This window comes from Mixophyes fleayi, chromosome 5 (assembly GCF_038048845.1).
Source record: "Mixophyes fleayi isolate aMixFle1 chromosome 5, aMixFle1.hap1, whole genome shotgun sequence".
NCBI classification, from domain to species: Eukaryota; Metazoa; Chordata; class Amphibia; order Anura; family Limnodynastidae; genus Mixophyes; species Mixophyes fleayi.
This window is the reverse complement of record NC_134406.1, coordinates 180,978,435-180,996,611: the sequence shown is the minus strand read 5'-3', so window position 1 is coordinate 180,996,611 and position 18,177 is coordinate 180,978,435. Positions and strand designations below refer to the sequence as shown.

At 39.8% G+C, this 18,177-nt stretch overlaps 1 protein-coding gene across 1 annotated transcript in view; it reads right to left on the bottom strand.

Annotated features, from left to right (window-relative positions):
* CAP2 (cyclase associated actin cytoskeleton regulatory protein 2) overlaps positions 1-18,177 on the bottom strand; it is a 108,696-nt gene that overhangs the window by 28,270 nt on the left and 62,249 nt on the right. Inside the window, exons 5-7 of the mRNA XM_075213109.1 lie at positions 16,494-16,637; positions 11,349-11,434; positions 6,910-7,015 (exon numbers count right to left, since the gene is read on the bottom strand). Coding sequence (XP_075069210.1) covers positions 6,910-7,015; positions 11,349-11,434; positions 16,494-16,637 — 336 coding nt within the window. The remainder of the gene's footprint in view (positions 1-6,909; positions 7,016-11,348; positions 11,435-16,493; positions 16,638-18,177) is intronic.

Here is an 18,177-nt window from a genome sequence, read left to right as displayed (position 1 = left end):
GTTAGTATTAGGCCTGCTAGGACTGATATTTCTTTAACACATGTTTTTTTCTCGACATGCTTGACACGTGTTTAATGGCATTGAGCACCACCAGTTGTTCAGTGGTTTTTAGGACTCTGCAAGTGTTTTCATGTCAGTGTGACGATAGCCAATGTGGCCAATTCTATACTTTTCTAAGCCCTTCTTGTTAGGCTGTGACACAGCTGTTGTTAGGTTTCTTCGTCTCTACACTTAGCAGCCCCTGTAGTGAAGCAATCCACAATCCAATAACATCACTAAAGGAAGTCACTTACTTTTTGGCAGGTGCTACTGAAATAAAAGGAACAGTTGCTCTGTACAGCTGTTAGTGTTTAAGAAAGGTCAGCTATGGTAAAGGACTTTAACTGTTAATTCTAGAGTAGATTTTCCTTCTCTATATTTTAAAACTCGACACATGTAAAATATTCATGTTTGGACAACAAACTAGTAAAGCCTGGAATAGTTCTGATCCATCTTGTCTTTCGTATACATTACATTTTAAATATATGAAATACCAGAGACTAAACTAGCATTTCCTAACTGCAGTCCTCCATGGCACTATAATCATCATCATCATCATTTATATAGCGCCACCAGTTCAGCAGCGCTGTACAGAGAATATTGTCATTCACATCAGTCCCTGCCCCAATGGAGCTTTCAGTCTAAATTCTCTAACACACACGCACACACACAGATTATTGTTACTTTTATCAGTAGCCAATTAACCTACCAGTATGTTTTTGAAGTGTGGGAGGAAAGCGGAGCATCTAGAGGACGCAGACGAGTTTACCTGGTCGGGAATCAAACCTAGGACCCCAGCACTGTGAGGCAGGAGTGCTAACCACTGAGTCACCATGCAGGCCTGGCAGTATAAAGTAGTACAAACTGCTTAATCAGTAGCTTAATAATTTTTACAAAGCCAAACATAATAAAAACAAATAGAGATTCTTAAAATGTTGACGGTTTTGGCTGTGCCTATTTTGAATGTATTACTTTGTAAGGGAGATGGGCGCTTTGAATATCATTTATAGAACTCAAATGCTTCTGTGCCACAGTTGGACTGGCCCACATGGGTTCCGGGAATATCCCTGTTGGCCCCCACTGCCTGAGGGCTCCTTCGATAGGGGGGCAGGGGCCCACACTGTGCAATCTAAAGACAATGTTGAAAGGCGTTAATCTCCCTGCACATTTAACACCTTTAAGCGTTGTGGATTTCAACTAATGACATTACAACGCTGCCAGTTGAAGCCAATTGGAGAGCAAAGAACAGAAGATCAAAGGAGCCTTAATGTTATTGGGGGAGGGATTGGAAAAAACCAGGGGAGGGGTGTGTGGGGGAGGTGGATGATTAACTATCTGTAAAAAATACTAAGAAGACCACTGTCACTATAGGGATATCTAATCTTCTAGTGCAAACCTAACTCTAAGGGGCATATTCAATTGTTTACTTTTCCCGAAAAAGTATTACCATTATTACGGCAATCTAAGCCGGATATCAGCTCACAGCTCCCTGAGCTGCGAGCTGAAATCCAGCGTGAAAAGTACCGTAATATCGGTATTTACGCGCGCTATTACCGTAATGACGGTAATAGTGCGCGGGGCGCATTACTTTAGGCTGTAACGCCAACAATTGAATATGCCCCCAAGGCTGGGTTCTCATGACAGACAATTTCTCCCGATAAGATTTCCTTAACGATTTTACCAAAGATTAATTTATTTTTATTTTTTTAAAAAAAAAAGTCCCGATCAGCATGCCGATTCATGTGTACACACTAAACACATTTTACACAATTTACCTTCAGATCTGTGCCCTTCATCTGTCAAACCATCGGCTGAAAAGATCGTTACTCTGCTAAAGATCTATGGACACAGCCGGTCATGAGTGCATACACACTGCAGAATTGGAACGATATTGTTCCATCGTTGAACCACGTTTTTAGTCCACTTTAAAAATCAAATGAAATGATACGATGAGCTTTGGAGCGTTTATCATTGCAGCTTACACACGAATGCGATATCTGCCGAATGGTCGTTTATAGTTTGATTGGCCTGATAATCGACTGAAAACACTTTAGTGTGTACCCAGCCTAAGATAAAAATAGAATATATAAACATTAAGGCATTTATATTGTCTATACTTCTTAAAAAATTTAAAATTTAGGCCAGAAATATAATAAATCACAATATGACCATACTCCTGTATAATATATAATAAAATTAATATATATTCCTATATTCCTAAAATCCACAGCATATCCCAAAAACACAGAGAGCAAGAAGTAGCAACAAGTGAGGCCAGGAAAGACACAAGTAAAGGGATATACAAGTCTGTCTGCTGTGTACACATTTCTTTACATTAGCAGGTGAAAGAGCAGGTTAAAGAATACTTGCAAAGCTTAAATGAGTAAAAAAAAAAATCGATTGAGATGAAGGATTGTCCAGGAATGGTTATAATCATTTCTGCTTCACTTCGAAACGGACATTGCTAGAAATGTCATATTTGATATGATAATTGCATGCTTGCCAACTTTTCCTCGTTGGCTTCAGGGAGATCCCACAGCAGGTGGTCGTGCGGGGTCGGGGCTCAACAAATCGCATCATTCTGGCACCGTTCCCTAAACGATTGTCACAATTTTGGCCAATAACAACATGGGGTGGGGCTAAGATGTTGCAATATTTGTGTCATTAAGCCACGCCCTCTGCCACTTACCTATTGCGGGGCGAGAACCGGGAGGTTGTCCTGGTCTCCCGGGAGGTCTCCCAGAAATGCAGGAATCTCCGGGACATTCCGGGACAGTAGGCAATTATGCGTTAAAGAAAAGCAGCTAATGAATCTCTAGAGACTAAAGTGTCTTTTACATTTCTGTCTCCATTACTGAAGTCATGTTGTCTTTCTTACCTGTCAGTCTTTGATTAAATCTTAGTCTCCATGAAAATGGCCACCTTCATAGGCATCAATACATGGACATTAGACACAATTTCTGAACTGTGTCATCATGCCACAGATGGCGAAGCCAACCACGTCTTGTACTGGCTCAGCATCAGGGAGAATGCCAGACTCTTCAGGGAGTGAGGGAGATCACCCCTATTTCAGGGAGTCTCCCTGACATTCAGGGAGAGTTGGCAAGTATGGATAATTGATACATTGCGTATTCATCTTCTTTTTTCCAATAACTGCTTCTCTAACAGCTTAATTATTGTTACCTATACTATTTCAGCAATACCACTGAAGGAAAGGAAGGATAGGAGTATATGTTGGTATGTTGAACAGTCTTTGACAAGCACAACCTTTATTTAAGGAGATGTTAGAATATCAAGGAACTTTGTTTATATTTTTCGTCTCAGTCTTAAAGGAAAAGATGTTCATAAATTTGAGTGAAGCGATGGTTATTTCCCATGCTTTCATTCAAATGCTGCTGTTCTGTTTATGTTTCTAATTATTCATAAATGTAAGTATTTCTTTTTGTATTCATTCATGCATGTGTTTATCAGTAAAAATACTGGTTGTTTATTTTTTGACACACATTTCATCCCTGTAGTTCTTTTACATCTTACATATGAACTTGGCCTTACTTGCATACTTTTTTTTTATATATACACTATGTTGGCTGAACACGTCCTGTCTAATGGCTGTACATGCCTCTGGTGGCTTACCACATGCCCTCTAGCAGCTGGCCACCAGCCTTCAGTGTAGCTGCAGCATACACTGAGTCATGGGCCCCTAGCATTGCATTCCCACTGATGGGCCCTTCATGCCCCAGTCTGACACTGTTCTGTCTTGATACTAGGGGGAACGCTGCTCCATTATTACATAGGAGCAATTAGTCTCTGAAGACACTTGATGCAACACTTTATGAGCATAATCACTCCTGTAACAATTGAAAGTAATGAACTCTAGCTCTTTTGCAGCTTGAATAGTGCCAGTATTCAAAGCAGAGGCGGATTAAGGTGAGTGTGCCTCTCTCAGGCTCAAGGGGTATCAGCGGGGGACAGTATGTTACTTAGTGGCTGGCCCCACCTCCAGGACCAGCCATCTTCCTTCATACAGCCGCAAATCTTATTATCCATTTCTTCCTCACCATATGTATGGCTGCCTCCTCCTATCCCTATCCGGTCATATTACTACCAATCACCAGCGAGTTACTGCCCTAATACACTCCCCCTTAGCTTCATGACCGTGGGAATAATCAGTGTTATATAAACTGTGATTTTGGGGTCTGTGCCTGTATCTTGTTTGGTGACTAGGAAACTAGGAACTGCACTTCCATCACGTGCCTACGCTGTGCTTCTAATAAATTACTCTGTCTGTTTTGCAATCAGTTGAATAAACCACTGTTTGGCTGCCACAATTCGCCTAGGTGAAATTTGAACGAATCTACCCAGGCACACGGTCCCCACAATAATTTATATAAATATATATATATATATATATATATATATATATATATATATGTATATATATATATATATACAGAGAGAGAGAAAGAGAGAGAGATGTAAGTGAATGGGTTTTGATATCTTTTCAATGAAGGCGATACTACAAGAGGTGGGGGTATGGCATCCCACCTTATACCAGCCTACTTCAACCACTCTGTATACACCGATCAGCCATAACATTAAAAACACCTGCCTAATGTTGTGTATGGTAATTACTGGGGTAATCCTGGAAGGGTCTCACGACCTGGCTTTTCTGCCCTTGCCAAAGGAGGGTAGGGCTCCTTCCAAGGCTCCCTTCTGCTTCTCACCATCGACGCAAGTAATTTTCCCCCAGCGCTAAGAAACTACATGAAGGTCTGTAGAGATTCTTCACCCCTTCAGTTCCGCAGTGGGACGCATGTGCGTTCCACTGACAGGAAGTTCGGCATTTAATGCCGAACTTCCTGTCAGTGGAACGCACATGCGGAGAACTGAAGGGGTGAAGGTACAGAGGCAGGTACAGAGGCCCCATTGGCCTTGCGCCCTGGGCGACGGGACCACCCGCATCTGCCTCATTACGGCTCTGTCCACAAGACCTCTGAAGGTGTCCTGTGGTATCTGGCACCAAGACATAAGCAGCAGATCCTTTAAGTTCTGAATGTTGTGAGGTGGGGCTTCCATGGCTCTGACTTGTTTTTCCAGCACTTCCCACAGATGCTCGATTGGCTTGAGATCTGGGGAGTTTTGGGTTACTTTACCTTTTGAAATACTTCTATCCATGATTTGCCTCTTTGTCTGCCTGGTCTGCTCCTACTATCAAGACTATTTTGTCCACCTACTTATATATATATATATATATATATATATATATATATATATATATATATATATATGATATAAGGATGGAGTCATGGGAATGAAGCACTAGATAAATGTTCGGGGATGGGACTAAGCTAAAACGTCATGAATGACAAACATTTCAGTGTGAGACTAGTATCTCGTGCTGAATTAATGAACTGACATTAGAGGCTTTTTTTTAGCATCAGGAAACAATTCAGCAAAGGTTACTGCAAATATACATTGAGCAATGGGTGAAATACATCATAGGGGAGCATATGAACTTAAGGGGATGAGAGAGCATTTATTTTAACGTGATTGCCTGTTTCTATACCTCAACCTGTTTTGGAGACCTTAGGCTATTTCCAAGTTACACATCCTAAATTCTACAGTTCATAATTTTACGTGGATCCTTCTATCTCTTCTTTGTATTTGCTGTAAGGGTATCTTCTCTTTTTTTGGCAAATAGGTTTTGCCCCTTTGCAGCTTTGTTTATAAAATGACTTGGAAAGTACACAGACACAAAGATAGCATGCTGATGTACTGATAGAGTGATCTATATAAAGTAACTGCAGACTCATAGGTCTATTACTAAACACTGGCACATGTGATACTCACAAGCTTGTTGTCCAAGAGCTTTTTTTTATATGGACATCATTCCGTATACAGTTTGGAATTAACATTGCATTTGTTTTGCCTTCACTGTACAAATTATTTTCAACATTTGTATTATTGGTACAAAAATTTGACATCTGCCTTTCTTAATGGTTGATTGCTGGAGGAATGAGTTATATAATGGACTCAGGCTTTTATTATATTAAGCAAAGCTATCAGAACCCATTTAAAACCTAATTAAACTTACAGAAATGTATGTTGCTTCACAGATGTTCCTTTGGAAAGCCGTACTTCACTTATATATGTATGTCCTCCAGCCATTAGCATCTTAGACCGTGGGAAGGACTTCTTGAATTTTTGATTCTCTCTACTTAGTTTGATTTCCAGTTTATTTTTCAAACTAGACTACAAACTAGACTACATTGAATAGATGGTCTACTATTAGTATAGACTTCAGTACGTCACTTAACAGCAATATTTTTCAAAGCCATACACAAATAACATCATCATTCATACACATGCACCCCATACAAATACATTATACACCTTTGTTGTATAGGCCAAACAAAAAGCTCAAGTAATAAAACAGTGCATGACAGATATACTTGTGACATCAATGGCAACTCCCTTATGCAAACTGTGAATCTACAAATCTGATGCACTCTATATACTGATCAATTCTGTTACTTACTAGAGCGCACGCCAATCACACAAGCTCTGACTTTAAACAGCTTCAGATTAGTGCAGGTCTACTTGACAGATTTATTTAAACATAAACACATCAATTATATAATGTATATCATTTAGCTTTTAAATACAAATAAGTTGGAACAAATGACTTTACTTGGCTTTTAAGCCTGAAATGGTAGATTTATATTAGAGTAGTTGTAAAATAAATATTTAACTTTTGTCATGTAAACCATAATTGCATACTGAAAAGTTAGCAACAAATGAAAAAAAGACAAAATTAATGAAAAACAACTATTACAGCATTAAAGATGTTTGGAATAGGAATGTACTTACTGAATTTCCCCATGAAGTCCCAGTAGTATGATGTTCCTTAATGTACGCTTGCAGCTCATTCCAAATACTCAGGTATGATTTTACCCAGTCAACATGACGCACATCACTTAAATAAAATTAAGGCACAAGCATTATCTTCCATGAACACCTAAAACGTATTCATATATTAACTGACTACATATTAAACAGAATTTCAAGAAATTAATCACTGCATACTAGAATTAACCAATCCAACCCAAACCATCCCCACAGAGGAGGAACTAGTGAGCTGTGGGTCTCGGTGCTGGGAAGAAGGGGGGAGGGAACCGGGGCCCACAGCTCACTAGTTCCCCGTTATCCTGGAAATAAAATAATTCACACTACACAATATGGGCCTGATTCATCAAGGCATGTATCTGCAGATTTTGAGCGCGTCATACCTAAAATAACTTTGCGCATGCCCAGAACTGGACCATATGCCAGTAAACGCAACTCTGTCTGCTCCGTCTTCAAGTGCAAAGAACACTTACTACAACCTACAATGTTGGGGAGTGAACAGGGCGGGAAAGGGCGTTTTGCCGTAGTCAATTTACAGTAAAGCTTGTCACATTCTAGCGCACACATCATCCAAATCAGGCTCTGAGCATTGCAAAATTACTTGTTTGTCTGCCATTTCTCTTGGTCCAGCCACAGGGATAATCTAAGCCCTGAGTGCTAGTGATGACACTCTCGTATGCATGGACTAACATGTGTTTGCAAACAGGAGCAACTGTAAAAATATTTTTTACAAGTTAACCCGTGCATGATACTCATGCATTCTAGTCAAATCAAGCTACTTAAGGTGTTAAAAAGGTTCTTGTCATGCATTTGGGCCTAGCCCAGGCCTCCTCAGGGGAAGAGCGTTACTTCCCGACGCAAGCGCCCTTTTTTAACGTGGTTTTGTCCACATGTCGCCACCTCATCATTTTTCTCCATCACCTCATCCTTCATCTTCATCGCCACATCCTTCATCAAGCTACTTAAGGTGTTAAAAACTCCCCACTGTCACCCCCGGCAACCACCAACCACTCCCAACTGTCACTTCTCCTTCAAGAAATATATAGGTCAGTGTATAACTCTGCCCAGCAGGTGGCGCTGCAGCTTGTTTTTTTTTCACACACGCCACTAGGCATTTATATAGTAGACAAGTTAACCCGTGCATGATACTCATGCATTCTAGTCAAATCAAGCTACTTAAGGTGTTAAAAAGGTTCTTGTCATGCATTTGGGCCTAGTCCAGGCCTCCTCAGGGGAAGAGCGTTACTTCCTGACGCAGGCGCCCTTTTTTAACGTGGTTTTGTCCACGTCACCACCTCATCATTTTTCTCCATCACCTCATCCTTCATCTTCATTGCCACATCCTTCATCAAGCTACTTAAGGTGTTAAAAACTCCCCACTGTCACCCCTGGCAACCACCAACCACTCCCAACTGTCACTTCTCCTTCAAGAAATATATAGGTCAGTGTATAACTCTGCCCAGCAGGTGGCGCTGCAGCTTGTTGTTTTTTTTTCACACACGCCACTAGGCATTTATATAGTAGATGTTCAGTAGATACAGTAAATGTATTTCGCGAAGAAAAACTATTTTTTTTGCACTGTTGTCATTAACGTCTTTATTTTTAACTGGTGACATTAGTTTTACATTTTTTTTCTGTGCATTCTTTTGTGAATTCATAATCCACATAGGTATTGGACATATCCTGCAGTGTCTTGTGTAGTAGAGCACAGCAGACCTACACCCAAATTCATCAGCGCCCATATCTTAAGATCCGTTCCTTGATGAATTCACATGCGTTTTAAAAAAAACTCATGTTGCGCTCAGTATGCCTTGATGAATCAGGCACTTATGTGTTTCAGCTCTTGTGAGCACAGCATGCAGTACAGCTTACATTAACAATCTCTTGTGCCAGGAAAACAAAATTCCTATTTGCTTTTCAGAATATAACAAATGACTTGAGATTTTTTTTATTTGCAAACTGCAAATTGCAAATATTAAAGACATATCTGGACACATCTATATGCTAGATTTAAGGTTGCGTGCATCTCAAAATACAAATGGGAAAATGCAAGTGTGCAGACGCATCATATGGAAACAGGGCATCTCTGAGACTTAAGTGTTCACAACTGTGATTTCAGAAAGGGAGTGTTACCTAAATGGATCATATTTTAAATGGTAATCATCATCATCATTTATTTATATAGCGCCACTAATTCCTCAGCGCTGTACAGAGAACTCACTTACATCAGTCCCTGCCACATTGGGTCTTACAGTCTAAATTCCCTAACACACACACACACACAGACAGACTAGGGTCAATTTGTTAGCAGCCAATTAACCTACCAGTATGTTTTTGGAGTGTGGGAGGAAACCAGAGCACCCGGAGGAAACCCACGCAAACACAGGGAGAACATACAAACTCCACACAGATAAGACCATGGTCGGGAATTGAACTCATGACCCCATAATAATGCCCAAAAATATTTAGTTATGTTTGAGAGGAGGAATGATTGTTAGTATTATCTTTATATGTCTTCAATTTCAACCCTGATTAACAGGAATATTTTTCAGCATGATGCCATACATCGTCACTAGGGATTATTTACCATCCATCTTTGCATGTAGGTGCAAACTTTGCACCAAACCATAACAACCAATAAGATACTTGCTTTCATTGTATTACTTGTGGTAGGTCTATAAAAGTTAATTGCTGATTGGTTGTTATGATTCAGTGTAATTGTTGCACCTAAATATAAAGGGCCTGATTCATTAAGGAAAGTAAGGCAAACCAATGAGTAAGTTTTCTCCTGGACAAAACTATGTTACAATGCAAGGGGTGAAAATTGGTTTATTATTTTGAACATAAGATAAATACTGGCTGTTTTTTCATGTAGCATATTAATACTTGATAGCTTTATTTTTACACTGAAATTTAAAATTGATCTAGGACATGTCCTACCCCAACTATAAATCTGTCCCCACATTTAATATTTACCTTCCCCTCCAATGCAACATGGATTTGCCAAGGTTCAAAGTTACTCATTGTTTTTTGCTTTACTTTCCTTAATGAATAAGGCCCAATGTTTGTAAACAAGCCCTGCAAACTTAAATAAATGACCTGTCCTGTTAGCAAAAATTGAAGCAGCCTTTATTTTACCTTTTTTATATGTCCATATTCCTGTTAACCACTTTATAAAAGTAGTCCACTAGGTCAGAATAAGAATACTTCCATTAATATACAACTTTCTTTGCCACTGGTCCACGGAGCAAAATCTGACCCAGGGGTCCCCAGAACATCCTAGCTGTGAATCCTTGTGGATGTTCTGAACAGGGGTATCATCGCAAAGAGCTCCTGGCTTACAAAGCCTATTATTACTGCCAAATAGGCCATGCTGGTGCTTCTGGAGTAGCAACAAAAGGGAAACTCCAAACAGCCCTGAGTGTTTTTCATTTTCAGTTGAATTTTACACTGTGTGGTCCCCATCTGTGAAGGAACTAAGGAATAGGAATCCTACACACCTTCCAACTAAAACCCGCCCTCTGGAAATGTAGAAAACAATAAACATTTAACCATACTTGCCAACTCTCCTGGAATGTCCGGGAGACTCTCCTGGGAGTATGGCAGCCTCCCGCATCTGCTTACTTCCTAGTGAAGTGGGCAGAATTATATCCAAAATGCAGCGATTCTCATGTAAAATGATGCGTTTGCGTCATTACGTCACAGGGGCGGGGCCAAAATTATGCAATTTGCTGAGCCCTGCCCCCCGCACACCCACCTCCCCCCAGCAACGCCGACTTGAAGAAGTTGGCAAGTATGCATTTCATTTACATTTGTCCAGGTAGGCGGATCATTTAAAAATGTCATGCTGGCTGCAAGGGAGGTCTACATGACCGCACAGCTACCAATCTTTCTATACAGCTAAATTTTTATTGGATGCCGTGCCAATGACGTCGGAAGATGGTGCATGTCTAACTATTGATAGACACAGCAGGTGGAGATGGAGCAGGACAAAGGGGACAGCAAAGGAAGATTAGAGTTACTGGAGAAAGAAAGTGAAATAAAAAAAAATGAATATCTGACAAGTGGGCCCCTGACTGATCAGGGGCCCCATCTATCTGCACCAGTAATTTAGTTCTGACCATGGCTGGTCTTAATAGCTTTGATAGTAGATTCTGGTCCCCAGCTGTTTACCCTTTAGCAGCTACACTCACTTCTACTACAATGGTTTTTTCCATGTTTTACTTATTGTAATATATTATCCAAGTGATGTTGAAAAATCTGCTGGAAAATAAGCTACTAATATGTATTGCAAGATTTTATATATTTGCTACTTTTAAAACAGCTCTGCAAAAATGTTGTGCATAATGAAGCTGTATATATTTGGACTAAAAGTAGAACATAAATATTAAAACCATACGTACGTATTTTTGTAGTCCTTCAATACCCTGTTTGTGTAAAACGTAGCAGCATCTGCCATCTCCTTCACATAGGGACCCGGTGCAGGGGACTAAATATGAGACAAGAAGAATTAATGACCAAGAAACAATTTCTCAAATATCACAATCCAGGAAAAAACCTTGCTAAATAAAGCAACTGAAATGAGTGTTTCAATTTGTGCAAAGATAAGATAATTTGCAGATTTCAGGATGTAACAAGAGTGACCCACTTCACAACAGACTCCTGTTCCTTGTCTGACACTATCAGAGCCTGACATTTAACAGGCAACATTGTACAATACAAAGGTACCAAATTTCTTAAACGTATTAATAGTTTACTTTTTGAAATCGGACTGTCTAACCCGAATCCACTATGAAATGTGCATATACTGTATTCTGAAATGTTTAGCAATGGTATACAAGTCTATTTAATTTGCTTGTCAAATTTATATATAAAACAGGCTTTTTATTGACTCTTTTAATAGTTCTGTTCTGACAGTATCTGGTTTGAATGACCAAATAATCATCCAATTTGTAGGACCATATAACAATCACCAGCCACAAGTTACAGGCTTACAGAATACTTAAAGGAGAGGTCGACTCCATTTTTTTCATTCGTGTTATTCAAATTACAATACAATGTTTTGACATAATAGTTTTTATTTATGAAAGCTTAATGTCTGACAAAACAATATTTGAGCAATGGTAATAAAGTGAGCGTTCCCTGAGAAGTAATTAGTGCAGCTTGTATAATCTATAAAGATATATATTAGCAAAAACAGGTGAGTAAAATGTAAAATGTAAAGTTGTTCTTACCCTATAAAATCTCCCTATTGGCTCCTCTCCGTATTCCGCACGATGCTGTAGATGTTTTCATGTGTTATTTGCCGGCTCCCTTTGTTCAATCTTCTCTGTGATGCTGTTCAACCACACGTGGAACGCAGAAGTGGGGAATAACACGAAAACAGCTACAGCACTGGGCAGAAGAGAGGAGGCAATAAGAAGAGTTTGCAGGGTAAGAACTATTTCTGCATCCATGTCTGCTGCAATTTTTCAATCCCAGCACAACACAACATATACCTCTGTAAGCATTAAACCTTGTTTGTCTCTATTTTACTTACCCTCATTACATTTCACTCGCCTTATAACTTTGTCACATAGAATTTATTTTTTAATAGCACCAACCATTACTGAACTTCTTACCCACATTTTTCTTGTTAAAACAATATTTGACACACTTTTTGCAGCTCTATGGGTTTAATGTTGTCATGAGCTTCCACTCTACTCGCAACGGCTCACACTCACACTGTTCAGGCTGTTGCCAAAGAGCTGGGACATTATTGCTGGCCGCCTTCTTGATTGGGAGCAGTCTTGCTGCTCGCGACCGCTCACACTGATTCATGTCCCGTCTGTTGCTAAGCAGCTGGGATGCTGTTTCCTACCGGGTAGACTGTCTCTTCTGACTGCTTGGGGATTGCAATCTCATGACTGCAATCACAAAATGCTATGGGGGTCTTGCTCCTAGTGTAGCACTCTGGTTGGTCCTCATTAGTGTAAATGGCAGGGAGGGCTTAGAGTCCCTGCTAGTTATAGCGTTTGTGCCTGAACCTCGTGAAGTCATCTGTTTGCTGTTTTTATATATTGATTACCTGTTGCCCTACCTTTTGCCTGTTCCTGGATCCTCTCTATCTCTATCCCTGTTCACTGTCCGCCTGGTGATCTACACTCCCAGAGCTAGATCTACTAAGAATCAAGTGTGTTTGCCACACATCGCTGGCGGTTTAGTGGTCCAAACTGTCGCATGTACTATAGGGCGATTTGATGCTGTGATTTGAAATGGCTGGCGATGGAAACAGCAAAACCGCTGGCGGCTAGTTTAGAAAAGCGCCATCAAAACCCCCATCCAAAAGACAGATTTTTAAATACCTGCCTCTGATTGGCAAACTGCATGCTGTTTGAGCTATTTTGCCATTCAGAACATAAGAAGCATCAATCATATATAAATTATTGAGGCGATCATTAAATAAAGATAAAGGTGCAAAATTAATTTATAATTTACTGATGAGGAAAAAATGTAAAAATCATTTTAAGGGGGCAAACTTATTGAATGCTTATATTAGTCTGACACTATGTAATGCAAAATTGTGCAATCAAAACAATAATATTCACCATTAGCAATCACTTAATATTATTAATAATATTATATTTGTTGCACTATTTGGCATTACATAGTGCCAGAATAATATAATAATTCAATCACTTTGCCCCCTTAAATTAAATTTATTTTTTTCCTCATAAGTAAATTATAAATTAATTTGGCACCTTAATAAATAAATAATGATATGATTGATGCACCACTTACAACCACCTCTTTCATTCTGCTCGTTTGGATGGCTGTTTTGCGGTGGTTTTGAAAACCCCAGCTTAGTAAATCCGTCTGTTTGTATGATCATCATTGTTAAAATCGGGATGGCGATTTGTAGAGTGGTGGTTTTGAAAAAAGTCAATTCTGTCCGTTTTAACGCCGGTTTGGACTTTAGTAAATCCAGCTGTTTCAAAACCGCCGGAAAAATAGCCAAAAACCGTCGGTTTGCCCAAACCGCCCTTTAGTAAATCTAGCCCCCAGTCTCTATGCCCCATCTCTACATGAAACCTAAGATAAACTTTTACTACGCAGAGTTTAATTCCTGAGGGCATCTGAGTACCTGTGAGAATATCGCTCTATTGGAAAGGCAACTTGCAATAGGTGAAGATGTCTCTCACGTCATTCTAAAAGTTCATCTAGATTTCCAGCGGGAGCTGTAACAACTGTGCTGCAGAATGCAGCAACATTTTTGCAAGAAAGTAAAAACCTAACAGTAGTACTGGGATCGTTATTTTGTAGTGAACATGCACAGGCAAAGGATGCAAAATCCAAGAATGTTTGAAACACGTTTGAAACAATGTTTAGGATAATCTTCAGCACATACTATCATTTTGACAATATATGTTTTAAAACAAAATATGAAAGATTTCAGGAGACATACTGGGCCTGATTCATGTTCGGACCCAATCTTCACGCAACTTGTGCTTTAAAAAAGAGCACAGAACTTAAGCTAAGTTCTGACCGGATCTCAAGATATGTTTCACTCTGAATCTGGGTGGAAGTACTCTGCCTAAACTTTATTTGCCGTAGGTAGACAAAAAGAGCAGACTGCACTACTGTATACGCAGAAGAGTCTGTTCCCTAAAAGGTCACATCAGAATACATAAAAAAATTTAATTATAAAATAAATGAACAACATGATGCTTTTAATCCATTATGTACATTTTCTTCCATATACATTTTATTTGCTATTTAGTGGCATGCATATGTGTAGCTTTTAATACAAAGACTATGCTATGACAGTCATCATTAGCAGTAGGCACTTACACCTGCCCTGTAGCTGGTGCAAAAGATACAGCTAAAAAAGACATACTTTAGAGAAACACGGGACTGAAATAGGCCGATTCTGTGTTGGCGCGTCCTCAGCATGCCCCTTGTGTGTTGGCACGACCTCAGCATGCCCCTAATGTAAATTGCCTACGTTCATCCACCCCTCCATCTGTCCAACAGTCATTTGCGTTCCAACATGAATTGCATGCAATTGCGTCCCTTGCGTAAGATCCGTTTCTGAGCATGCACAGAACTATTGTAACGGGAGATACAGCATACAAAGGAACTTATGCATCCACGTCTGCTCTGACTGGGAAACGCAAAGGACACTTACTTCAGCGTTCGATTTCAGGGAGTGAACGGGGCAGGAAAGGGGCATTGTGCCACAGTAAATGTACATCAGGGGTATGCCAAAGTCAAAAGCATGCAGCCACAGCCGAATCAAGCTCTGAGCGTCTCACGGGTACTTGTTTTTCTACCCAATCTCTTTCTCCAGCTACAGGGCTAGTCTAAGTCCTAGTACTAGTGATGACAGTCTAGTATGCATGCTATAACATGGGTTTTCAATCAGGAGGCACTGTAAAAATGTATTTTAAGTTCAGTAGACATCCTAATATATGTATTTCATGAGAAATATAAATGAAACCCCCCTCCCCTTTTTTTTCTACAGTTTGATCAGTAATGTCTTTATTTTTAACTGGTGGCATTGATTATATATATATATATATATATATATATATATATATATATATATATATTTTATTTATGTGCGTTCTTTTACGAATTTACAATCCACACAGGCTTTGGATGTATCGTGCAATGTCTTGTGTAGTACAGCACAACAGACCTGCACCCATTTTCACCAGCACACATATCTTGAGATCCATTCCTTGATGAACTCGGGTCTGTGCAAAGCTGAAAAACGTGCATTTTAAACCAAACACAGGTTGCGCTCAGTATGCGTGCCTTGATGAATCAGGCCCAATGAATACCACAAACTGATAATTTCTCCCCTTAGTAAAAGTACTATAACAGCAGCCACAGATTAATCCAGTGGTTTCCAAATTGTGCGCCTGGGCTCCCTGCGGTGCCTCTGAGATCTCACAGGGGTGCCACGGCCAGGGCCGGTGGTAAGCAAGGCGAGGGGACTACCTGGTAATTATTTTGGCTTAGGGGTGCCTTGAAAAAATAATGGAGACCCTAAGGGTGCCTCGAACTGAGAAATTTTGGGATCCACTAATCAATTGAGAGAACTAAAGTAACCGGGAGAAGGATAGAAATTGTCTGCGTTATGTACACAGGAGTCCTTTAAAAATTTTGCTATGGGGCCCACAAATATCGTTGTATATCATTCCGTCAGTGAGGACGTAACTTTTCTTTTAACATTTTTGTTGATAGTTCATTTTAATTAACCATTTTATTTTAGATATCATGATTGTTGCTGTAATATAACTTTGATATTGTGTGGTAAATGTAAAGTGAATTACACATTATTTTTTGCAATTAAAGATATATTAAATGTAAATTAAGCACTAGTGGTAAAATATTAATATGAGGAACATGAAAACCCTACAAAATCTCTAAACTATAGCAGATCCACAGTCATATACTAAAGGGGTTGCAAGTCTAATGTATGTTACAATCTCTACCTATCACACACTTCTGCACACACACACACACACTCAGAAGACAACAAAACACACAATACAACTCACCACTGCAATCCAACCAACGGCTGGAATACTTTCACTGATTGCAGAAAGATGGTTGAACATTTTGCTTCCCCGGTTTTTCTCTCGGAATGTCTGTGTTTCCTGAATCTTTTCAGAAATGGGCCTTAGGATCAATGCCACCTCACCCTGTAAAGAATTATACAGTTAGAGTATAACAACACAAGACTGTGACTTTAGCACTGGGCCTCGTTTACAAAGCACAAAACATACAAACTGTGCAAGATGCTCTCTGGTGGTGCCGTGTTCCTAAATTTTCGCTAGTGCACCCACAATTGCTCCGAAAAGCATGAGCTTGTGGAGGAGCAGAAGTATGTATGATGGGGATTTCTTGGCAAAGTACAGAAGATGTGCATCAGTGCTTCTATTTTGCAGTGCAGTACATAAACTAGATTTCATTTTGTGGAGTAAAATGATATACAAACACACAGGGCCTGTGTCATGAGAGCAAAGCATAAAAAAGGAGTAACTTTGTACCTGGGCAAAACCATGTTGCATTGGAGGGGGAGGTACATTTAAAATGTGTGGACAGATTTATAGTTTGAAAAGGACATGTCCTAGATCAACTTTACATTTCAGTATAAAAACAAAGCTGACAAGTATTGATATATATGTACGTTGAAATTGATATACATCTGTATATGTGTGCTAGATGAAAAACAGCCAGTATTTAACTTATGTGCAAAATAATAAACTAATTTGCATCCCTTGCATTGTAACATGATTTGTCCTGAAGAACATTTACTCCTTTTTTGCCTTACTTTCCTTAATGACTCAGGCCCACAGAGAGTAAGATTTACCCACAAAAACAAAAGATTTGCAGATATAAACCATACCCGCCATCAGTCCTAAATTTCGCAGTACAGTCATGATTTCTGATAACCCAAAGCGTCGTAGCCAACTGGAAATTACCATGATTTGGGTGGAAGGGACCTGGTTTTTGGCAAATTAGGGCAAATTTTGTATGTAGTGGGTGCAGTGCCGTAACTATACATTTTGGTGCCCTGGGCGGGACAGGGCACCGGCGCCCCCCATCTAAAGAGGGGGGGTAGGAGGAGAGAAAGAGAGAGAGATTTTAACATACCAGAGTTTGATGCTTCAGCCGTTAAGTTCCGCCGTGGAACGCATTGCGTTCCAAATGCCGAACTTCCTGTCAGTGGAACGCACATGCGTTCCACGGCGGAACTTAACGGCTGAAGCATCAAACTCTGGTAAGTTAAAATCTCTCTCTTCAGCCCTTAAGCGGAACTTAAGGGCTGAAGGCAGGTAGCAGGCGGCTGCTGCGCCCCCTTGGCTTTGCGCCCTGGGCGACAGCACCACCCGTACCACCCTCGTTACGGCACTGTGTGGGTGCATGGCCTAATTTGTTCCAATTTTCCAATGGGAATGTTAGCAGGTATTATACACTAACAAAGACAGGACACACTGTCCCTTAAGTTCCAAAATGTTGTTTATAGAACAATAATTTTTTTCATTTTCTTTTGTTGAGTGTGGGGAAGTAGGTGTGTGGGGCATATGTGCCAGCATAAAAAATACACAATTATTTGTACTTACTGGAAGAATACATTTTGTTTGTTTTACAGAGATGTCCCTTGTGGGGCAGCACAGCATAATTCCTTTAGTGATTTTAAGCTATTCTAGAAAAATTAGAAATGTTTGTAACTACGCT